The sequence below is a fragment of the Eumetopias jubatus genome, unplaced genomic scaffold (assembly GCF_037043125.1).
Source record: "Eumetopias jubatus isolate StellerSeaLion01/CBP00866 unplaced genomic scaffold, mEumJub1_p1.0 scaffold_17, whole genome shotgun sequence".
Classification (NCBI taxonomy): Eukaryota; Metazoa; Chordata; class Mammalia; order Carnivora; family Otariidae; genus Eumetopias; species Eumetopias jubatus.
In genome coordinates, this window is record NW_028274823.1 from 16,251,690 (window position 1) to 16,277,732 (window position 26,043).

Here is a 26,043-nt window from a genome sequence, read left to right on the forward strand (position 1 = left end):
CATTTAAATAATATAAAATTTCATATTTACTTTAGTATGCTACTAGAATGCTACAAGAATATTAGACTGCAAATCAATGTACTCAAATCCTGGTTTGGCCACTGATAACAAGTGGGACCTTGGGCAAGTCTGTTTACCTCTCCTGTCAACAATCCTTCATCTATAAAACAGAAATAACAATCGATACCCTAAAGGTTATTATAATTTTTTAAAAGAGAGTAGAAATGAAAGCATTTATAAACTATTAAAAAATCTAAAAATAAAAATTATATTTTTTCTTAGTATCATTATTAAGAAAAACCAAAATTGGCATTAATAGGGAGGCTTATTACCCTCAAACAAAAAAATTATTATGCATAATAAAAAGTATTAATAAGTGCAGGATAACTTTAATAATTTTAAGTTAAAAACACTGCCTTGGGGCACCTGGGTGGCCTTCAGCTCAGGTCATGGTCCCAGGATCCTGGGATCGAGCCCCACATCAGGCTTCCTGCTCAGTGGGAAGCCTGGTTCTCCTTCTCCCACTCCCTCTCTCTCTGTCAAATAAATGAAATCTTTAAAAAAAATAAATAAAAATAAAATAAAAAAATTTTAAAAATTAAAATACTGCCTTTACCTGCCCATCATTCATGTTGCTCATGAGACTTGGTTTCCTCACCTGTAAAATGTAGGAGACTAGCCTACATAAGGTTTCTCAAACTTAACTAATTGAAGGAATGCTCCTAAAGGAAATATATTTTCACAAAACTTAAGGTTCATAAATTATTTTAATTCTGAGGAAACTAAAATACACTCAAACAAAACTAGATATACATTCCTTATGTTTGAAGTTCTTTTATAAATATAAAACCAACAAAAATGTATAAATTGTATATGAACAAACTTCTAAAACCAATAAAATTAATGTTTACTTAAAATAATGGTGACATTCTTTTGCTCAAAGTAAATCATTGGTCCCAAGTTGAAAATGTTATTACTATAGCTCCTTTTTAACATAACTTTAGCATACCTATATTATCTTGACATAATTCTCCCATCATTTTTCTCTCCTTTACCTTTAATAAATATTTTAAATTCATATAATATGCCATATTATCATTTGAACTTCACTTGTCACAAAAGCATCAGAACACCTCAGTAATATTCTTTTTAGCCTATAATAAGCGATATTACGTGGTCCCAAATTGATAGTCAACAGAAATGCTGACATTGCAATCTAGTGACATTTTTACTCAATTATGAGATCAATCACTTGGCTTAAATTTGTTAATATCAAAAAGTTTTACCTTAGGGGGAAAGCTCTCAGTTCTTCCCCATTGAGAATGATATTTGCTGTGGGTTTTTCATAGATGGCTTTTATGATATTGAGGTATGTACCCTCTATCCCTATACTCTGAAGAGGTTTGATCAAGAAAGGATGCTGTACTTTGTCAAATGCTTTTTCTGCATCTACTGAGAGGATCATATGGTTCTTGTTCTTTCTTTCTTTTTCTTTTTTTTATTTTATTGTGTTATGTTAATCACCATACATTACATCATTAGTTTTTGATGTAGTGTTCCATGATTCATTGTTTCCGTATAACACCCAGTGCTCCATGCAGTACGTGCCCTCTTTAATACCCATCACCGGGCTAACCCATCCCCCCAGTCCCCTTCCCTCTAGAACCCTCAGTTTGTTTCTCAGAGTCCATAGTCTCTCATGGTTCATCTCCCCCTCCGATTCCCCCCCTTCATTTTTCCCTTCCTACTGTCTTTTTTTAACATATAATGTATTATTTGTTTCAGAGGCACAGGTCTGTGATTCAACAGTCTTACACAATTCACTCACCATAGCACATACCCTCCCCAATGTCTATCACCTAGCCACCTCATCCCTCCCACCCCCCACCACTCTAGCAACCCTCAGTTTGTTTCCTGAGATTAAGAAATCAGGAACACGGCAGGGATGTCCACTATTACCACTGCTATTCAACATAGTACTAGAAGTCCTAGCCACAGCAATCAGACAACAGAAAGAAATAAAAGGCATCCAAATCGGCAAAGAAGAAGTCAAACTCTCACATTTGCAGATGATATGATACTTTAGGTGGAAAACCCAAAAAACTCCACCCCAAAACTGCTAGAACTCATACAAGAATTCAGTAAAGTGGCAGGATAGAAAATCAATGCACAGAAATCAGTAGCATTCCTATACACCAACAACAAGACAGAAGACAGAGAAATTAAGGAGCCGATCCCATCTGCAATGGTACCTAAAAGCCTAAGATACCTAGGAATAAATCTCACCAAAGAGGCAAAGGATCTGTACTCAGAAAACTATAAAATACTCATGAAAGAAATTGAGGAAGACACAAAGAAATGGAAAAACGTTCCATGCTCATGGATTGGAAGAACAAACATTGTGAGGGTGTCAATGCTAACTAGAGCAATCTACACATTCAATGCAATCCTATCAAAATACCATCAACTTTTTTTAAAGAAATGGAACAAATAATCCTAAAACTTGTATGGAACCAGAAAAGACCCCGAATAGCCAGAGGAATGTTGAAAAAGAGAAGCAAAGCTGGCGGCATCACAATTCCGGACTTCCAGCTCTATTACAAAGCTGTCATCATCAAGAGAGTATGGTACTGGCACAAAAACTGACACATAGATCAATGGAACAGAATAGAGAGCCCAGGAATGGACCCTCAACTCTATGGTCAACTAATCTTTGACAAAGCAGGAAAGAATTTCCAAAGCAAAGAAGACAGTCTCTTCAACAAATGGTGTTGGGAAAACTGGACAGCCACATGCAGAAGAATGAAACTGGACCATCTCCTTATACCACACACAAAAATAGACCCAAAATGGATGAAAGACCTAAATGTGACACAGGAGTCCATGAAAATCCTAAAGGAGAACTCAGGCAGCAACCTCTTCGACCTCAGCCGCAGCAACTTCTTCCTAGAAACATCGCCAAAGGCAAGGGAAGCAAGGACAAAAATGAACTATTGGGACGTCATCTAGAAAAAAGCTTTTGCACAGCAAAAGAAACAATCAACAAAACCAAAAGACAACAGAATGAGAGGAGATATTTGCAAATGACATATCAGATAAAGGGCTAGTATCCAAAATCTATAAAGAACTTACCAAACTCAACACCCAAAGAACAAGTAATCCAATCAAGAAATGCAGACATTTTTCCGAAGAAGACATCCAAATGGCCAACAGAAACATGAAAAAGTGCTCAACATCGCTTGGCATCAGGGAAATCCAAATCAAAACCTCAATGAGATACCACCTCACACCAGTCAGAATGGCTAAAATTAACAAGTCAGGAAAGGACAGATGTTGGCGGGGATGTGAGAAAGGGGAACCCTCCTACACTGTTGGTGGGAATGCAAGCTGGTGCAACCACTCTGGAAAACAGTGTGGAGGTTCCTCAAAAAGCTGAAAACAGAGCTACCATATGACCCAGCAATTGCACTACTAGGTATTTACCCCAAAGACAGAAATGTAGTGATCTGAAGGGGTACGTGCATCCCGATGTTTGTGGCAGCAATGTCCACAATAGCAAAACTATGGAAAGAGCCAAAATGTCCATTGACAGATGAATGGATAAAGAAGATGTGATACATATATACAATGGAATATTATGCAGCCATCAAAAGAAATGAGATCTTGCCATTTGCAAAGACGTGGATAGAACCGGAGGGTGTTATGCTGAGGGAAATAAATCAATCAGAGAAAGACATGTATCATATGACCTCACTCATATGAGGAATTCTTAATCTCAGGAAACAAACTGAGTGTTGCTGGAGTGGTGGAGGGGTGGGAGGGATGGGGTGACTGGGTGAAAGACACTGGGGAGGGTATGTGCTATGGTGAGTGCTGTGAATTGTGTAAGACTGTTGAATCACAGACCTGTACCTCTGAAACAAATAATATATTATATGTAAAAAAAAAAAAAATAAGAAGATAGTAGGAAGGGAAAAATGAAGGGGGGGATATCGGCGGGGGAGATGAACCATGAGAGACTATGGACTCTGAAAAACAAACTGAGGGTTCTAGAGGGGAGGGGGGTGGGGATATGGGTTAGCCTGGTGATGGGTATTAAAGAGGGCATGTTCTGCATGGAGCACTGGGTGTTATACAAACAACGAATCATGGAACACTACATCAAAAACTGATGTAATGTATGGTGATTAACATAACATAATTAAAAAAATAATCTCTTTAAAAAAAAAAGTTTTAGATAATCTTGAATCACAACATTTTAAAACTTCCAAACAGACCCTGATGTGAGAAACATTAACCTATACAGTTTCCATTTGTTTATTTGTTCACTCACCCATTCATTCATTCATTTATCTTCAAAGTCCTTTTCAATGCTTACATGCTATGAGTGTATTTTTCAGGTACAAACTAGGTAGCATTCTAGATTATCTCTTTGATAATGACATAATCTTTAAATCAGATACAGAAAATGTTACTGAGTGAAAAGACTCTGAACTTTTCCTTGGTAACTGAAGAAATTTAAGGAATGTACTGTTGTCAAAAAAATTTTTTTAATTCCAATTCTAAATCACTTACAATTCATTTAATTCAGGTTGGCAAACAACAACCCATGAGCAAACTCCAGCCCACTATCTGTTTTCGTAAACAAAATTTTATTAGAACACAGCATGCTCATTCATTTAAGTATCATCTATGACTGCTTTTGTACTAGTAGAGTTGAATACTTGCAACATAGATCATGTGGCCTACAAAGTATACCAATTTCTAACTAAACTGAAGAGAAATGAGATCATATGGATGTTATATATAAGTAATATATCCATTGGTATGAATGTTTGTATCTTGGTTTTCTTAAAAAGGAAGTGTAGATTTATTTTAAATCATGTAAGTCAGGAATAATAAAGCAAATAGGGTAATATGTTAACAACAGGTGAAGCTGGGTAAAGGGTACTTGGATATTCTTTGCACTATTCTTATTCTTGCAACTTTTCCATAAATTTAAAACTTTCTAAATAAAAACTTAAAAACAGTCTACCACCTAAAGGCACAGAGTCAGGAGCAGTCAAATAATACCTGGGTATTACCTGACAAAGAGCTTGATAGAGAATTAATAGCATGTAAAACTCTTGAGAGTCAGAACTATATTTAAAGCAGTAATATGTTTATGAAATCTGTTCTTTTGCTAAAGCAAAGTATTTCAGAGCAGGTTTGTGGTAGGCTAAATAATGCCCTCCCATCCCAAGAAATCTAGGCCCTAATCACTGGAACCTGTGTAATGTTACCTTATCTGGCAAAAGGAACTTTGAAGGAATGACTAAATTAGGAATCAAGCTGGGAAGTTTATCCTGGATTATCCAGGCAGGCTCCAAATATAACTACAAATGTCCTTACAAGAGAGGGAGATCTGATTACAGAAGAAGAAAGCAATATGACCACTGAAGTTAGCTGTGCTGTAAGCTTTGAAGATGGAGGAAGGGAAAAGTCGTAGGAACTGCAGCTCTAGGAGCTGGAAAAGTCAAGGATACAGATATTTTCCTAGAGCCTCCAGAAGGAGTGTGACCCTGCAAGCCCTGAGATTTTAGCCCAGTGAAATAGACTTCCCACTTCTTATCTCAGAATGGAAAAAGATTAATAAATGTGTATTGTTTTAAGACATCAAGAAACTAACACTTATAACGACATTTATTAATTTATTTACAATTGTTATTAATACAGAAAAACAGGATTCTAGAGGTTTTTTAAATTTTACTCAGTAATCTAAAATATCTGATTTTCTACACAAAACAGCAGTCAAAATTCTTCTTATCTTTGTTGCTACTGTATCTTATACTAACTTCTAGCAATTATTAGAAGGAATGGTCTATAGCCAAACTCTATAGATTGTCTTTATTTTGTTCTAAATGAGTAAGTTTATAAATAGGATGAGATTTATGAATATGGCTTAAAGTTTAAGGAAAATTAGATATCTTAATTTGTAGCTTTCTGCATTCTATAACTAAAATAATTAAAAATGTCATTTTATAAGGTGCCCGGGTGGCTCAGTCAGTTAAGCATCTGACTTCAGCTCAGGTCATGATCTTGGGTCCTGGGATCCAGTCCCACATCAGATTCCCTGCTCAGTGGGGAGTCTACCTGTCTCTCTCCCCCTGCTCATTCTCTCTCTCTCAAATAAATAAATGAAATCTTTAAAAAAATGTAATTTCATAAACTGAATATTAATTTAAAACACAAGCAACTACAAAGAACACACTATACACAAAGGCTTCACCATCCATTAAAAATCTAATATTGATATCTACATTCAAGGCCCTCCAAGACTCCCTTTTTGTTTTTTGTTTATTTTTTTGAGGGTGGGGAGGGGCAGAGGAAGAGGAAGACAGAGAAAATTAAGCAGGTTGCACTCTGGGCAGGGCTCAATCTCATGACCCTGAGATCATGACCTGAGCTGAAATCAAGAGTCGGATCCTTAACTAACAGAGTCACCTAGGCACCCGAAGACTCCCTTTTTATAAAAGAATATCCATGAAAAATCCTCTATCTACCATTTCCTAATGTGGCCCCTTACGCAACATCTCTGCATTTACTCTCCCTGCATAACTTCTCTCTATCAATGTGGGAAACTCCTCAAGGTATGCAGACCTCAGCTGTCTTGAAAAGGATGTAATAAACAAATTCACATTACAGTGGGGATTTCATAAAGATTTAATATGCTTCCTTTTCCACACGTTATGTGTCATTTAATAATCCAAAGAGCATAAATGAATTTCTAATGCTGTAACTTTAGGCATTAGTAAAAGCTGCTGAGAGATTTTTGAGGGGAAAAGGCTATTCTACAATCATAGAGAGTAGAATTATACTCTGATCCCTCCCAAATGTGTATCTCCAGCCCCACAATCCCTCTTGAGTTCCAGATTCAAAGACAAACTACCCGGGCGCCTGGGTGGCTCAGTCGGTTAAGCATCTGCCTTCAGCTCAGATCGTGATCTCAGGGTCCTGGGATCGAGCCCCGCATCGGGCTCCCTGCTCTGCGGGAAGCCTGCTTCTCCCTCTCCCCCTCCCCCTGCTTGTGTTCCCTCTCTCATTGTGTCTCCCTCTGTCAAATAAATAAATAAAATCTTCAAAAAAAAAAAAAAGACAAACTACCTACATGACATCTCCACTTGGATGTCTAATAATCATCTCAAACTTAACATGTCCAAAACTAAAATCTTAACTCTTCCCTTTCAAATATGCTCCCTCACCAGTGTTTACCATCTCAGTAAATGGCACTTCCATTCACTTCACTGCTCAGGGCAAAGACCATGGGGCTATTCCTGAGTTCTGTCTTTCCCCCACACTCCATATCCAATCCATCAACAAATCCTGGACAGACATTCATTAGGTATGCAGGCGTACAGCCTTTCTGATTATTAAAATATGGAAAGGTTTCAATGTAAGTAGGTGCTGCCTCAAGTACCTGGCCTTCCCACCCAGTTCCCCTGGCCCCTTCCTGAGATAATCCAAACCTTTCCAATCAACAGCTAAAGGCGTGATGCCTGGCACAGCATGGCTCATCCAGGACCTTGCTCCAGTCCTAAGGCCAGCATCCACTTTGACTGGCTGGTGTCTGAGTGTCTGTACCTTACCAATTATAAACATCTTTAAATTTTGTCACTTTCTACTAGACACCAACCACCAATTCCTTCCTTTACAACTACCACTCTATTCCAAGCCACCATGCACTCATCTGGACTATTTGGAACAACAGTCTCCAAACTGGTTTCCTTATTTCCTTTCTGGTTCCCTTCTCATCACATTCAACTCTCCACCATGCAACCAGAGTGATTAAAAATATAAATTCACTCCTATCATTCTCCTACTCAAAATCTTTCAGTGGTGTTCCATCACACTTCAAACAAAATGAAAAGTCCTAACATGGCGTACAATCCCTATATGAGTGGCCTCACTATATACTTAATGAATGAATGGAAAAAACCTTAGAGCTATAAAAGATTAAAAGTATGAGCTATGAAGTAAGCCTAGCTTTCTGACTTATTAGATATGAAACCTTGGACAAGTTACTTCTTCAAGCTTCAGATTATACCTAGAAGAGCACAGGATTCTGAGCAGATAAATGAGATTATGCTTAATAATCAATAGTATAACAAAAGTTCCCTTAGAGTCATCCTATTCTTACTATTAAGTCAATCCCCTCATTTCATATATAAGAAAACTAAGTATACTTGAGGCCATCTATGTTAATAAAGCCTAGTGTCATGAGATATTACAAGTACACATGTCAAAGAAAAAAGGAAAATTACAAGTAAAAAATTCCTGTAATCCCAGGGGCACCTGGATGGCTCATTCGGTTAGGCATCCAACTCTTGATTTTGGCTCAGACCATGACCTAAGGGCATGAAATCAGGGCCTCAAGATGAGCCCTGCATCAGGCTCCACACTGGGCAGGGAGTCTGACCGAGATCCTCCCTCTGCCCTCCCCACCTCAACCCCACTCTCTCTCAAAAAAAAAAAAAAAAGCTCCCCTAATCGCAGGGAAATCAAATTGAGAAAAAATTGCAAAGATAAAACCTAGAAGAAAGAAAGAACTGCAAAGTTTTTTTAACTAAATTACATTTCTTCCTTTCCAAAGTATTCTAATTATTTTGCACTGGAAAACTTTTTTCTAAAGGAATCTATCTCTGATTTTATAATGGAAATCAATATTAAAAAATATATTTGTTTTACACAAATGAAATTTATAAAATAACTCTGCCTCCATATAAAGATAAAAATTTAAAGTTTTCCGATGAGTGAAACAGAAATTCCCCAAAGGTCCCAAAATTATGAATAGATTTATATACAAATTTTCAATGTTACTAGAAAACCTGTAATTGCTATGTACAAAGATGCAGAAAGGAAAACCCAGCAGTAAAATCTGATCTCCCCCAACAAGGAGGGACATGAATTGTTTCTTACTGATTAATAACTTAACAGCAGGCTTTGATTTCTAAAAACAAGAACTACTCTGATACTCTCTGTATCATTTAAAGCAAGAAAAGAAACCAAAAAGGTCTCCAGTCGAGTAAGGGATTTCCAGGGGAAAAATTAATCTTTCTCTAGAATTTTGGACTTCCTGATATAGTTTTAGCTCATACTTTTAATTCATATTTAATCTAAGTCATCATGAAAAAAATATTTTACTACTAATGTGGTATAGATTTAAAGGGCCAAATTGTATTTATTTTCTTTTTTCAGTTCTCAATTAAAAACACTAAATAAATGCTAACTTTGAACTGTACCAAATGCAGACTGTTAAGCCAAATTTCTGTCAATATCCCTGTATTGCAAATACAATTTTTGGTATTTTAATTAAATCTAATAATAGAAATATATAATACATACACACACACACACACACACACATTTACGCCTTCTAATAGTATCTCTGGTATAGTGTATCAGCTAGATTTCTTTCGTTGTAAGGCACAGAAACTAATTTTGGCTACCTTAAGGAAAAAATTGGAATTATTGGAGAAATTGAGAGAACTTCAAAATGAGGCTAAAAATCAAGTTTAGAATAGGCAGGTAGGTATCTGGATTTATCATCCCATCAAGACTACTCTCACTAAGTGAAAGGAAATTTCCCAAAAAGAAATTGGATTGCTAATAGAAAAGGGAAAAATATGCTGAGAAGGGAGATTTTAAGAGAGGTGTATGTGACTTATTGTAATCATTCCAGAAATAATTTTATGACTTAGTATGTATACTGAATCCGAAGTTCTCCAAATAAAAGGCAAAACAAGGTATAAGAGTGTAAGAGTCATCTTCTAACATCATTGAAAAATCTGATTTTGTTTCAGTATCCAAAGCATTCTAAACATTTTCTAGGCCCATTAAACTCCAAAGGCCAGGCATGAATTTTAGTGTATTTTAAATGTTCACAGCTGTTTTGACAATATTTTAATTTTATAGAACAATGAACTGTGTGAGTGGTAATCATTACACTGTTCTGTTCCAAGAATACTTGGTTCTCTCAGTTTAGGTCAATGATGCAATTATAATATAGAAAGGAACTGTCCTTTTAGCAAAGAAAATATTTTCCAATGTATTATTTTGAGTCATGGGAGGTTTAAAACAAAGCTTTATGGACTTTGGTTCTGATTAGTTGAAAATGATAGATACAGAGTTAGCTAGGATTGAGAGCAGGATTTGTTTATTCTACTTATCTAAGTCAGAGACACCAATATAAGTGCTTGTAAGTATTTCAACATCAGGTAAGCTTCTATAAGGAAGGAACTCGTATGTCTAGCACAATATCCCGTGAATTGTGTTGTGACTCACAGCTCAGTCTGTTCTATTTTCTCTCTACACTCACTTTCCTGGTGATCTCACCTGATTTCATGGCTTTAAGTGCCATCAATAGTTTCCAATTTAACATTTTTAAGGCCCAAATTTATAGCTACAGTACAGACCTCCTCCACTAAGTCCCAACTGTCTCTTCAACATCTCCTCCTAGATGTCTAAAAGACATCTCAAACTTCACATACCAAAATCAAACTAATTTTCTTCCTAAACTCTTCTTCTTACCAGTTGATAACAACTCCATCTTACTCCGTGGTCTAAAAATATCTCAAAGTCATTTTGACTCTTTTCTTTCTCTCACCCTCTTCCATATCCAATGCATGAGCAAATCTTACTAACCCTGCTTAAAAGTTCCATTTATCACTCAAGCCATTCTTTTCCCCTCCACTGCCTGCCCACACTACTATCACCTCTCATCTGGATTATAATTATAGCAGTAACGTCTTCACTGGTACTATGCTTCCAGTCTTCTCAATTAGAAGCCAACAGGAACCTTAAAACTAAGTCAGATTATATCAATCTTCTACTCAAAATTTTTCAATGGCTCCCCATTTCACTTAGGGTAAAAGTCAAAAATCCTTACAATGGTACCCAATGCTAAAGCTTAGCTGATCTGGTTCCATTCTTCACATACCTCCATTGCTCCAACAACCCCTTAACCCCATATCCTCAATCCTCTCCCCTGTTCTGTAACTTCTCTGAGCTTCTAACTGACTAATCTCCCATCAGTAATTCAATTCCAGGCACACTGGCCTTTTGGCTGGTCCTCAAACACAATGGGCATGTTTCTACCTCAAGGCCTTTGTACTGACTGTTCCAACTGCCTGAAATATTCTTCTCCTAAGTTACCACATAGCTAATTCCCTCATTTGTACCAAGTCCTTGCACAAATGTCACCTTCTCAATAAGGCCTAAGCTGACCACTCTATTTTAAATTGTAACTCCCATCCCAAGATCTATCCATCTTTCTCAGCTCTACTTTATTTTTTCCATGGCACTTATCCCTTTCTAATATACTATACTTATAACATGTATATTATGTTTATTGTCTAGGATCTGTCTCTCCCAGCTTGAATGTAAGTAAGCTACACAAGGATCCTGGACTTCTTTGTTCCACGATGTATCCGAAAGGCATAGAATAGTGACTAGCACTTGGTAGATGCTCAAAAAATTTTGTTACATAAATGAATGAATTAGTTAATAAATCTTGTTATATTTATGTCTGTATATATATATATATATATACACACATACATTTTCAATGCTAATTTTAAACAGTCAATTATTCAAGTAGGTTAAGAATAAAAACTTAATTTTGTTGACTTGCAAAAAGTCAGATCTGCTGATGTTACTAGTGGGAAGGATGAACTAAAAGAAAAGAATTTAATTTAGTATATTACCTGTCATTATAGTTAAATAGAGAGACCATGTTTATTGTTATTAAATATAAAAAGGAAAATGTAATTTATCCAGTGAATTTCTTCAAGGTGCAAACTAAACCCTGATGTGTAGTTACACAGTAAAGTAACTAAGCATGTCCTAGTACGTTATATGACTAACCCAGGGAAAAAAAACACTTCAGGATAAAATATTCATGAGTTTAAATTAAAACATTTTATATTTTTCTAAAACAAAATTATCAAGTTTTTACAACTTGAAGTCACAGAGATTAAGTGTATGTTCTGGTAGTCAATACTGCCACCTGCTGGTAAATGTTAAAATCTAAAACCAAAGGATTGCAATAAATACAAAACAAAGAATCCAAGAACCACATGCTCAAAATCAGTTGTTTTTCTCAATATTTAAAATTATTTTTTATAAATTAAGTATATAACATAACTTACTATAGTACTTATCTTCCGAAACATTTATACTTGAATGTCTATATATCATTAAACTAGCAAACTAATACACGTCTAATTCATTTATTCAACTCCAGAAACCAATATTGCACTGTATGTTAACTAAGTAAAATTTATATTAAAGATAATAATAATAATTCATTCAGCAACAACAAAAAACGTGAATGCCTACTACACGTCAAGCACTATAATATGTACTGGGGACACAAAGATGATCAAAACATAATCATTCTTCACTTTATGAAGCTTATACTCCAATAAGAAAGAAAATTAAAAATCACACATACATAAATGTGATGAAGGCTATAAATTAAAAAGGTAGGGTCCTATAAAAGCATAAAACAAGAGGATCCAACCTGGTCTTAGAATATTAATAGGGTAAGGTATTCCAGGATGAAATTCAGAAATAAGAAAGGCCATGAAATAGTAAGGGACAAAGAGGCATGAAAGAAACTGAAATAAGTTCAAATAAAGTATGAGTTTAAATAAAGAATCAGAGGCACTATATAAAACTATCAAATTCTCTGATTTATATATTTAGATATTACCTTTTAATCAATTTAAGGGCTTAAAACAACAAACTCCAATCCTTGAGAATCATGTCTGAACTGAACTGAAATACTGAAAACATCAAGAATATCCTGAAGACATTTAAAAGGATTAAACAATAGGATTAGGCAGGACATTCTAGAAGAGGACAGGAACATCACAGGAACAATTTTTAAATGGTTAAGTAATGGTCTTGTATATAAAGACAGTGACTTATTTTTCATTTCTATAAAATAGGGGGAAATGTCTTGTGTAATGGATTAAGAAAAAAAATCAGACACTAAAACCTACGGGTTTATTTTTTTAACCTGTCTACTCCCACCATCTATTCCACATTGCAAAGTTTTTCTGAGTAGATATAAGAGAACTACTTGCCCCATTCCTTGTCCATTAAAGCAACATCTATACTTTTAAATATTTTATTGGGATTTTATATTTGTTTGAGAGACTCCAATTATTTCAACCCCCTTCCTGTTTGGGAAAATCTCTCTTGTGTGAATTCCGTTCAGAAACAGGATCCCTTCCCACTACATAAATCAGAAAAGTTAAATTCTCTATTTATGTATCTCTAGGCAGCCAAGGTATGAGTAAGACCTCAGCCAAACAGATGCTACTAAGCAGGACTTGGAATCCTCACAAGTGATACAAAGATGGAGGAATCATTCAGAATTCTTTCCAGCCACGCCTGAAGCGTGTAGTATGCCCAGGGTGCCAGTGGTGCGATCCCAGGCCCAGTGGTGCGATCCCAGGCCCAGTGGCGCGATCCCAGGGCCAGTGGCGCGATCCCAGGGCCAGTGGCGCGACCCCAGGCCCAGTGGTGCGATCCCAGGGCCAGTGGCGTGAATATTCTAATCAAACACTCCTGTGGCTTTCGGGTGGCTGTGAACCTACTCACCCATCTTTCTGTTGTACCTGACCCCTTCCGACCAAGGTTCTCCCAGCCTTTCATCTCTCTTCAGAGCTACTGGGGATCCTTCTGTATTTCGTTAGGGTACAGGTTAGGAGAACCAAAACTAAGTTGCTTAAATAAGCTGGAAGTTAATTTCTCCCTAATGAAACATTCTGGAGGCAAATGGGCAAGTAATACTGGTTACTGGAGTTACTGCCATCTACCACCATTTGGAAAGATCTCAGTGATCTAAAAGTTCCACACAGCACTTCCACTCGTGTCCTATGAACCTGAACTTAGTACAACAGCCATACTAGCTGCAAGGAAGGCTGAGAAATGTGGTACATAGCTGGAAGGCCACCCGCTAAAAACGAGGGAAGAATAAACTCTGGGAGACAATGGTCTCTGCCACACTTTCCAATAAGTGCCCTTTCTGCTCAAGTAAGCCAGAACTGTTTCTGCTTATAATCAAAGACTTCCAGTGATTCAGATTTTGTTTAATTTATGTAAAAGACAGAAACCTGGAGCCACTCTAATTAGGGAATTGATGGCCTGGGGGGAGGGGAGAGACACTACAACTTGGAGACTGCTTTGAAAATTAATGTTCTACTGCATTCTCCACATGTGAACACAAACTCAACTTGTTGTATCATGATTTTGATGTCTTTTAAAAATTCCTCTGTCTCAATGTTTGGAAGCCATTGTAAAGAAAATTGCTTTTAAAGTTGCCTTTTCCCCTCCTGTGACTTATTAGAACTTAAATAATTTTATTAAGTGAAAATCATCACAGAAGCAGATGAGCCCACAGAGGCCCCTACACTTTAAATAATCTATTTACTATGTATATGTCATCTTTGACAACCATATATTATGACAAAATAACACATTATACAACGAACTTGTGTGCTTTTCAACATGCTACTTTGTATTTTCTTTATTCTTTACTATTTCAGCTTTTGGGTTTTCTAAGTGCTCTCTACAGAAAGAGGAGACAGTTGACACTGATGGTACCATCTACTATTAAAACAAACTCCTGTGTAATTTGGAAAAATTCCTCAAACAGTATAAAAAGATGATAGAAGATGATTAAGGAAGAAAGAAGAGAAAGTTAAGGGAGGAAAAAGTACGGGTGATGGGTGAGCAGAAGTCTTCGGAGGTGCCCATAAAAAACTAAATTAGAAAAGGAGACATGGAGACTTGGTGGGACAAGCATTACAGAAATGTTAGGAAGGGAATCCAAAACTTAACATAAAGCTGGGCTTCCCCTCCGCATTTGTCCTCTTTAATAAAATCTCGGTTTCTAGAAAGCAACACTTATTTTTTTTTTGTATACTAGCATAGAACCAAATAAAGTAAAATAAACCAACATAAAAGGATAAAATATAATGGAGGTAGCAATAATCTGTTATTTTTAACCCAAAGAATCCAATTCCAAATAACGCATTACAAAAACCTGCCAGATTTTGAATCTCATAGATTGCCTCCTCAGCTCTCATTTTTAACTATCTCAAGTTCTTTGATCATTCCCCAGATGCCCTAGAAACAAATTTCTCTTTCTCATTTTCCCCTCAATGATTCCTCCCCATTCTACATATCTGAAATAGAAACATCATTTTCCCCCTAACACTTCTGGTAATAATTCCAGCTACTTTGAGCTACACTTCCTTAAATACAAAATCAAGGATCAGGTCTGAAACTCAAAGAAACCAAGCTGCACACCATCTGTCGGGAAAGCAGCACATCACTTCTACCAACCACTCTGCCCTCAACACATTCACATCAGTCCAGAGATCAATTCTTTAACTATTAAGAATAGTAGTATAAAAATGTGTCTGATTTCCATACATGTTATATTTATAAAAAAGGTATGTATAAAAATACATACATGTTTCTGTGAGTATATATATGGAATTATTCATATTATCACTTTGCTTTAAAAGTGAACATACCCAGTATTTGCTACCCCATTTCCAATTGCTTATAGACATACGTAAGAGTCAGGAATTTTCTTTGACTTGAGGCACTACTGACAAGATTAATAAAATGTGAAAGGCCAACAAAACCTAAAAAAATGAAAGGTAACGTTTGAGTCAGATACTATAAACTCCCAGAAAATAAAGCATTTTAAAGAAGGGCTAGTAAAAAAAAAAATAAAGAAAGAATAAAAAAGGACAGAGATGTTCACAGAGAATAGTATACAAATGCATTCCTCCTGTGCTTCCAAGACTGCTGAAATGAGATGGAGACTGAGAGCAGTTGAAGACCGCTTTGAAAAACAGTGTATGTGAGCTATACTTCTATTTCTCAGACCTTAACTTAAATAAATTTAAATATATTCCTGACATACCATTCTCTCCATAGAAAAAGACATTATTTTAGTCTCAAGACTAAAATGAAAAAAAAAAAAAGGTGTACTGGGGTACTTTTTAGGAGAAGAAAGGTCACAAAGTATTAAAATAGCCACTTGATAAAATACATGCTCCTATAATTAAAGAACTTAGAGAAATCTGTCTCTGTCATAATCATAATAGGTAATCAAATTCAGTTCAATAAGAAATCACTGGTTTTCTGTTAGAGTAACTAATTTTTCTAATGAGATAACATGGGTTTAAGATGGGCATAATTCATACAAAGCCTAAAATAATTCCTCTAAACAAGTACTCAGCATACTTAGTGACTTTTTTTTTTAAAGTCATCTAAAGAAAGATGACTACAACCATATAAGGAGCACGTTCTCTTTCGTTTTTACTTAGGTCTGACAGGACCTACTGTTGCTACCCTGTACTGTAACAACATGTGACCGTTTGACTTCGGATTACTTCTTGAGTCAACGCTACCTCAATCAATAGGACTAGCATGCACACAAAGCAAGCTCTCAACATGTAAATACAATTTAGCACAAAGTAAGCTCTAGATAGGTAAGTATATGGATAACTAGATGTTCCTCTTCATTCAATTCCACAATGACAAAATTTATGATTTTATAGCCAAATATTTAAGTAAGCTAAAACTGTTCAATGTAGTCTAAAATTAATATTTAATCACAGATACTTATAAAAACTGTTTAGAAATTCGCCCCAGGAATCTTACTTTTGCAATAAGCAGCTGAAATCCTTAACACTAAACCTTAATGAAATCTTAAATTCTTTAAAAAAATAATCTGTTCTTTTAAAAATAGCCACAAGAGGTCAGTCTTTCCTATGACATAAGTTTAACATCCTGCAGTACCATGGAAGACAAGCATTTCTGCAGTATACTATTAGCCATTACAAGCCAGACTGGAAAGCAACCTGCCTTAAATTCAGTCAAGTCATCAAATCTTTCAGGATTCAACAAAAAATTACAGAAGATCATACTGATCACAAACCCACAATTTAAAAAGGTCGCCTTTTTTTAGAATCTCTGCAGATTCTCAAAACAGGGTGTAGACAAAATCTTTACCAACTCTAGTTGGAAAGAAACAAACTTACCAAGAAGTCCACTGTTCATCTGAAAATTCTAAAAATAAAATACATGAGATTTGGATGTGCAAACTGTAACAAAACACATGAGTGTAGGATTTCTTTTAATCTTATTAGACATATGAATCAATGTTTCAAAAGCCATCACACCACACAAGCTTACCTTGCCAACTATCATTGCAGACACACAATTTTTCTCCTGTTAGGTCGCAGTAACCATGATCCGGACTGCCACAGTTGGCTTTACAGTAAGGAATATCACAAGCTTCACCCTTCCAGTATTTATCACATTCACAGTACACTTGACTTGGAACAGAAATACTAGTTGTACACTTCCCATGACCAGAGCAATTGTTAGGACAAGAATTGATTCTGTAAAATATAATCCATATAGATTCAAATTCAAAGTAATTAAAAAAGAATTTTGGTTGATATTTTGTAAACTTTATCACTTTTATGTTGTGTTTGATACGCTCTGTTTAACACAATTTCACAGTGTGACTTCAATTCTTTACTCTGTACCCTTTTATCCCTAATGCAATTCAGTTAATATTTATTTGCAATTGACCTTAATTCATTCAGTGAGTTTACTTTGCTACCAAGGCTCCAAACTTCCAAGGAAGACACACTCAACATTTGCAGGATCTATACAGTTCCAAACACAATGTTTTGTAGAGAATTAAGTACTCAAATGTTTTGAATGTACATTTTACAGAAAATAATTAAATTCATGAAGACCTGAAACTCATGTAGTTTTCGTGTAAAAGCCAAGATTTAACCTGGTCATATAATAATATTTACATAGCATGCTATCACCTATACACTGTCACAGAAGAAAAAGAATGTTTACCAAATTTTATTTTAAAGCCCTTTAACCAATTATATTCTACTATATATTTATTCGTCCTTGTATACATACTTCAGATAAATAAATCCTATAACAACTTGCTGATTTTAAATTCTAATAGGCTGAAGATATTTAGAATATTTTATTCATGGTGGAAAATTCTCTGGTTATAGTCTACATTCCTGAAGAAAAGGAAGAAGAGAAGTGTATCGAGTTCCTCTGTGGCCGTTCCTGTGAAAGCATCTGAAAGCATCTCTGGCTCCTTCACTTCACTGGAAGGGAGACTTCCAGCCATAAAAATTTATATAAAGTATCAGACACATAATAGATTCTTAATAAAAGTTTTTTTTATTTTAGAGGAGACAGTGGTATATCCATTTACCTTACCTTTAGCCTCAATTTCCTCATATGTAAAATGGGAAAAATACCCATTTGACAGAAGTGTTGTAAAGAAAGTCAAAAACATAATGTACATAGAGTATCCAGTTCAGTCTCTGGAAAGCAGAGAGACTGCACAAACTTAGTTCATATACCCATCTTCAAATTAGGAGTAAAATACCTTCAAGCACAGACACAGATGAAGACTCCCTCTATTCCCACACCCCTGCTGCTTCCAGTTTCTCTACTTTGTACTTGTTTCTTTAATCATTTACCAACAATTTTAAATTTCATAATTAACTGCCAACCAAACTTGCTACCATAATGTCCTGAGACTTCGAATACAAGCTCAAACAGTACTTTGAGGCATATGATTAAGATTTTGTGTCACCTAGGAAAAGATCCTATAATTTTGAAATTTAACACACTAGCCTGCTCCTCATATGAAGACATTTATAAAAACAATAAATTATTTGAAGTTATAAGAATCATTATAATACAGAATTTTAAAAAAAAAATACTTACGAATAAAAAATGTTGAAACCAGTTAGATTATATGCAGCATCACTAAAAAAATGTAACAGTGCATAGCCAGATGTTGTGACAACTTCAGGCACAGTTTCATTTCCCCTGATTTCAGGGACTATCAAACCACTGTAAGAGAGCAAAATTGAATGTAATATATATTTATATGCATATGACTGTTAATCACATTAAAATTTACTCAAAAATATTCTTGTCAGAATCACTAAATATCTATAACGGAATAAGCAACTAGAAGGATAAGTCTAAAATAAGCACCTCTCTGGTTTTCACCCAATTAGCCCTCCTACTGCTGCCAATGGGCGAACGTGCATTCTCGTGCCACCACCCTCCTTTTCTTCCTTCACACCATTTGGACTGCAGTGTCCATTTCTCCCTTTATCCTGCAATCCATCCTGTTATAATCCTATAGGGTGGTCTCTTAACTCATGTGTAAACCATCTCTTAAAGCCATCTTAGACCCTTGCTATCTCCCTCTGGTTGAAAATTCTGATGAAGCTAGAAGGAGAACACTCCACACCAGCAAAGTGACTACAGTGACATTCCAGTTAAACCTGTACACTTCCAGGACACTAATCTAGGTATTTTAGGTCAACTAAAACTATATACTATTTCTATTTCTTTCAAATTTTACATACTTATACAAATTATAGTAATATTCCAAAAGACATTTAAGCTCATATTCACACAAAAGAAAACTAACGGTGGGAGGGGGCAGATAGAAATGTGCAAGAGTTCTGAGTCAGTAACCAGTTAGTAACTGGTAGTTTTCCCTTTTTCAATTTCCTTATGCATGAGGAAAAATTACATATCTTCCTTTACTTATACCATACTACCCTCTCCAAATCTGTGAAAACATGCAATATGAGAAAAGAAGCCGCTGACAACAAGTTATATTACTCGAAATAGTCCATTCCTTTAGGCAATGTTAAATTTATGTGTAGGCATCACCAGGAACTGAACTCTCTCATCCAAATCATACTTGACAGAACAAAATGAACTAAAACAATCAAATAATTTATTTTACAAACATATTCTCAAAACAAATTAAAAAGTAATCAAACCTTAATACTTTTCTAATTATTACTGCATCTACTAAGCTATGTTTGTGAAAGAACAAAAAATTTTAAAAGGGGACTGTCAAAAGAATTCTAATTCTATAATACCAATCTTAGTTACATATATTTTTCACTATAGTGAGATTACATTGAAGTACATTGTTAAAAATAATATTCCCAGGTCTTTATAAAAGATATAATTAATCTCTCTGAAACAAAGAACAGATATGTTTACTGGTTATTTTAAGTTTTTTTAAAAGAATAATTTATTTAAAAAATAAATAAGAGAAATTTAATTAAAATGTTTATTTTTAAAAATAAACTTTAAAAGAGAGGGTTTCCACATCAAGCAGTTTGGACCAACTAACCCTTCCACTGAAGTCAACTAGAAAAATGACAAATTACATAAAAACAAAAAAAAAACCAGTTTGAAGATACTGGAGAACTAAGAAGATGGTGAGCCCCGGTACTGAGGCCATTTCTCCTTATGGGCATTTGCTGATTTCAAAGTTGGAGGTGAGGTTTGAAGGGCTAAGAAACTGGGTTGGTTTTACAGAGCTAGGAAAACAAAAAGTGGAACCCAGGGTACTTGCTTTGACCTGGGACCCCAAAGAGACTATGAGTAAAAGTGAACTGTAAAAGATCCACCCTCCAGGAGATTGCACTGCAGCTTGGACATGAATCACCTCAATATCTAAATTCAGTTGACTGGATTACTAGTGTTTCCAGGCACTCTCTATAGGAATATATTATCTTTCTAGGACTCAAATTATTACTACATGTGATTTTACAAACATGATGTCCAGCACACAATAAAAAAAAATAACACTTCTCTATTACAATCCATTCTCCACATTCTAAAGTCTTGCCTATAGAATAAAGTCCAATTTCCTTAGTGTGGTATACAAGAAAGCAATACTAGTGATTAAGGGATTATAAAACCAGAGTTATCATTCTGACTGTATTACTTACTAGCTAGGCAACTTTGAACTACTCACTGAATCTCTTTGTGCCTCAATTCTCCATTTATGAATGGAGAATTTATAAACTCCATGCAATAATATAATCCCTAAAGGGTTACTGTGAAGATTAAATGGGTTAATGTATATAAAGAATTCTTGCATACTGCCTGGCACATAATAAGCATTCAGTAGATGTACTAATTACTGTTTATTGGGTAATCTGGCTCCTACCAATCCCCTCACACTTCCTATGATCAAATTACCCATAAGTACTTATATTAGCCCAAAACATAATGTTCTTTAATGTGTCTATGCCTTTGTACATATGTTTTTCTCTACCAAGAATGTCCCATCTGGCCCCCATACTTTGCTTATTATGCTTCTGCCCATGATGAAATTCACCATGAAGAATTAGTTACTTCTAAAATCATAAAGCACTCTTTTCATAACCTAATTAGAATACTATGCTGGGTAAAAAAAAATCTGTGTACATGCCGCCACCAGTGCCTAACTGCTGTGTACTGATGTAGCCTCCAAGTCCTTGGAATTTCCCAAGTGACAGGAGTGTCTCTGTTATTCATGGGGAACTCTGTTTATGCTAATGAGGTGACTCAGGACGGGAGCTGGCCACACCAAAAAGACCAACATGCATTTAAAGGGTTGAGGCTTTGAGCCACAAGAAATCAATCCAACTTCCAGAGAGAGGAGGAGGACTAGAGACAGTTCAACCTTGTGGCCAATGATTCAATCAATCATGCCTATATAATGGAACCCCAACAAAAACTCTGGACACTTGTAGCTCAGGTAAGCTTCCTGGATGATGATATACACTGGTGTGCTGGGAACATAACACATCTCAAGAACAAAGAAGTTCTTTGTGATCCTCCCAGACCTCATTCTATATGTCTCTTCATTTGTCAGGTCCTGATTTTTATCCTTTATCATAAAACTATAATCGTAAGTATAGTGTTTGCCTGAGTTCTATGAGTCATTCTAGTGAATTATTGAACCTGAAGGGGAGATGGGCACCCCTAAATCTGCAGCCAGCTGGTCAGAAGTGTGGGTGGGGCCTGAGGACCTCTGAACTTGCAGCTGGTGTCCAAACTAAGAGCAGTCCTAAAGAGGGCTGTGCACTCAACCTATGAAGTTTGGCCCAACTCCAGGTAGCTGGTGTGTGAATTCATTACAATGCCTGTATCTTATTCCTTACTATATCCTCCAGGCTTATGATGGTCTCTGGAACTGAGGAAGTTATCATATGTTTGTTGAATTCGTAGGATTATAGGCTTTTAAGTCAGGAGACTATCACTTCCTAATCCTGGCTCCACCATCCATTAGAAGTAAAACAATTTCTCTGAGTCTCAATTTTCTCAGCTATAAAATGGGGATAACAGCACTTCTTCCACAAGATCCTTGTGAGAATTAGATGACATTTAAACTGCCTAGTACACTGATTAGCATCAAATTGATACTCAATAAACATCTTTCCATCTCCTTCAAGATAGCTAATAGGAACACTTGCTAATGAAAAGTCAGTGGTTCCATCGTCACCATCGTACTAATTATCTTACAAAAGTTTCCTTTAGTATATCAAGAAAGCATAGGTAAGAGTGTTAAAGGATCACTGTTAATTAATGCAGTCATTACAACTATGAAGAAAACAAATGGAAAGACATACATCTAAATGATGGTCAATAGTGTCATAAAAATAAAGTAATGATAGCTGAGTAAAATCTAAATGGCCAAAAATTAATGTATGAACTCAGAATCTTACTTATTTATCACAATGAATTATCTTACAATATAATTATTCATAAGACTCTATTCCATTTTCTATCTATTGTCCTTGGATAAAGGGCCATTTGTGGCAATCCTTTAAATAATTTTCAAACAACTCAAAAATCAAATTCTAGAATTATATAGAGCAATAGCAATATTATAGACTGTGTCTAAGATCCTAAAGAGTCACTGTGAGATATTCATTCAGAAATACAAGTCCTTACATGTCTAACCAAAAAAATAATAGTTCACATTCATGGTAAACAGAACTATTTGCAACACAAATAGTAAAAAGAAAAAAGAAAATTTTTTAAATTTGAAGGTAACAATAAGCTTTTATCTTTATTCAAATTTTTAACAATGACAGAACATGTAAGCAGTATTATGGAAATAAGAAATATAAGGAATAATTTATCAGTAACTCTGGTCAACAATCATCTTAGTTAAATTGTACATAGAATCAACATTACATGATCCTAATATTTCCTATGTCTGATATATTTTCTCCTGTTCATAAAACATTTTATAATAATTTGCATTACATACATAAAAAAGATTTTTAAATTGATAGTGAAAACGCTGTAATTTTAAAAATAAGTCTGACTACTAACAGTAAATATTTTGAAACAACCAAAACTCCCAAATTTTAAGAACTGAAAGAAACACATTTGTTATTAAACCATTACATAAAGTATAACGTAATCTTTTTTTACAGAATTGGAAATTTTATCATTTCACCAAAATAAAAAGACAACTATAAAAGACATATACATATGTCTATTATTTGTCACCTAGAACTCACATTAATCTATCCAATAGGTAGCTCTGAAAACATTCAAATCACTTTAAAAGAATAAACTATATGGGAAAAGAAGAAAGGATACTTATCAAGAAATCTACCTTTCTGAAAGAATACTTATTTATCTTTACTAAATCAAAATTTACACTATTATATATACACTAAAGTTGACAGTCACAGTATGCAACATTGTATTATAACCATCTTAGAAATTAAGCAATCAATATATCTGCTAAATTTATTTTAAAGCACAGAGCAGTATATATTTAAAAATAATAAATCACAGTTACTCTTCTACAACTGACTGTAAGTTCACCAATTAAACGTACTCACCTAAGAACCGCTATTAAAGGTGCATATATTGAATCTCCATCATAAACATACATATGATCCCAGCTACATTCAGTTGCAAAATGATTGAATCTTAATCTTAACACTGCATTTGGACTGAAAAAAATATTAAAATATGTTTAAATTAATATGTAACATTCAAAGCACAGTCCGAAAAATTTTAGGAACACTATATTAAAAACCTATTTATAGAAAATTTTCTATACATTCTTAAGTTACCAGTGTAAAAGACTGATAAAGAGTCTTCTCTAAATTGTAAAAATGAGGGATACCTCACTGGCTCAGTCAGAAGAGCATGCAACTCTTGATCTCAGGGTTGTGAGTTCGAGCCCCATGTGGGTGTAGAGATTACTTAAATAAATCTTTAAAAATAAATAAATGAATTGTAAAAATGACATACAATTTCAAAATTTATTAACAGACTGTATATATAAATCACCATTTTCTAAAAATTTAGTCAGCAGTAAATGTTCTATGTTTTGATTAAGGTGGACATTACACAGATTGTATACATTATTAAAGCCATGTTGAACTGTACACTTAATATGCATTTTATTGTATGCATATTATTCTTGAATAAAGTTGATTTTTAAAATTCAACACTCAAAAAGTAACTCTTATTTCTACAAATAATTTTAGTTTATTAACTAAAGGCCCTAATATGGTCTTGAAATTTTAATCAAAAGGTCTCAATAGTATATATTATTAATAAATAAACAAAATGAAAAACAAGGGGGGGTGCCTGGCTGGCTCAGTCAGTGGAACATGGAGCTCAGGGTCATGAGTTCAAGCCCCACACTGGGCACAGAGATTACTGAAAAAACAATAAACACACACACACAAAAAAAACAAATTGAGACCATAAGTGTACAGAGAATTAATAACTTTTAAGTTCTAAAAAACTTTCTAAATAACCCCCACAAAAAAAACATTTTCTAAATACACTCTTTAAAAATCATAAAATGGTTTAAAAATAACATATCAATTCATTTATGATCTATTCACAGTATGTTTAAATAGCCAATTCAATCTCAAGCCCTAATTACTGAAAAATATTCCTAAAAGGATAATTAACTCTCTCCTACAAAATGTTCTTTTTATAACACCCTTATAACTAAAATGCTCAAGAGTATGAACCAATGGCATAATTCAGCATGGAACATTTTTAAACTTTCTATGGCATCTTCAAATTCCGTAACAAGATGTTTACAGCAAGCCAAAAATGCCTACTTGATTTACTGCCACACTAACATAATGCAAAAATAAAATATATGTAACAAACTATTATCTCAAGTTAAGGGGGTACTATAATTTACACTAAATGTGATATCTAAAAGTTGTAAATCTCATTTTAAAATATCATGAATAATGACTGAATAAACTATAAGCAACTGAATAAGCTATATACCTATAAAATTATACTTCAATACTTTAACACTGGTATGATCATCTTCTTTATCATTTCAGAATAAAATAATTAATTTAATCCAAATTATATACTTACTAGCCTTCAATTAGCCATGTGCATTTAGTTTTATATTTATAGTTAATTGGGCCATCTGTTAAATATCCAGAAGGTTCTGTTAACCTAGAAAACAAAATCATGAAAACAATTACCTTAAAGTAACTTTAAAACATATAGTAGCATGAGAAAATTAAAAAGACATTTAACCAAAGGAATGGAATGTAGCATTTTCCAATAGGGAGAATTTATTTACAAATTAGGAAAGTTTTCAAATTGCCATATATCTCTCTACATCTCAAAAGAATTTATTTTGGATTTCTCTAAACCTTGACATATTTTGACTGTTTCACTTTGCACAGTGAAAAATCACACAGAAAGATTGAACATTGTACTGATGGGTTTAATGTTTAATGCAAAAATAGATGAAGTTAAATTGCCTCTGTACAAAAATAAGGTGGAGGCAAAAGGAAGGTCAAATGCACTTTAAAAGATGCAGATCAATGAAATAGAGAAATAGTGTATGAACATACCATTTTTAAAGTTACAGTGTTAGCTATATTTCCTTTTGGTTTTGGTCTTAGCTTTTTTTAGTTCTCATGTTATTTATTCAAGTAATAAATTATTTATTTATTTTAGATTGAGTTAACACACAATGTTACATTAGTTTCAGGTGTACAACTCAGTGATTTAACAAGTATGTACATTATGCTATGTTCACTACAAGTACAGCCACCATCTGTCCCCTTACATCACTGTGTT

General features: G+C 34.7%; 1 protein-coding gene across 1 annotated transcript in view; it reads right to left on the reverse strand.

The window, feature by feature from the left end:
- The window catches only part of ATRNL1 (attractin like 1), an 867,795-nt gene that overhangs the window by 797,989 nt on the left and 43,763 nt on the right, over positions 1-26,043 (reverse strand). Inside the window, exons 2-5 of the mRNA XM_028121803.2 lie at positions 25,324-25,407; positions 23,802-23,915; positions 18,853-18,981; positions 17,266-17,474 (exon numbers count right to left, since the gene is read on the reverse strand). Of these exons, the coding sequence (XP_027977604.1) occupies positions 17,266-17,474; positions 18,853-18,981; positions 23,802-23,915; positions 25,324-25,407 (536 nt within the window). The remainder of the gene's footprint in view (positions 1-17,265; positions 17,475-18,852; positions 18,982-23,801; positions 23,916-25,323; positions 25,408-26,043) is intronic.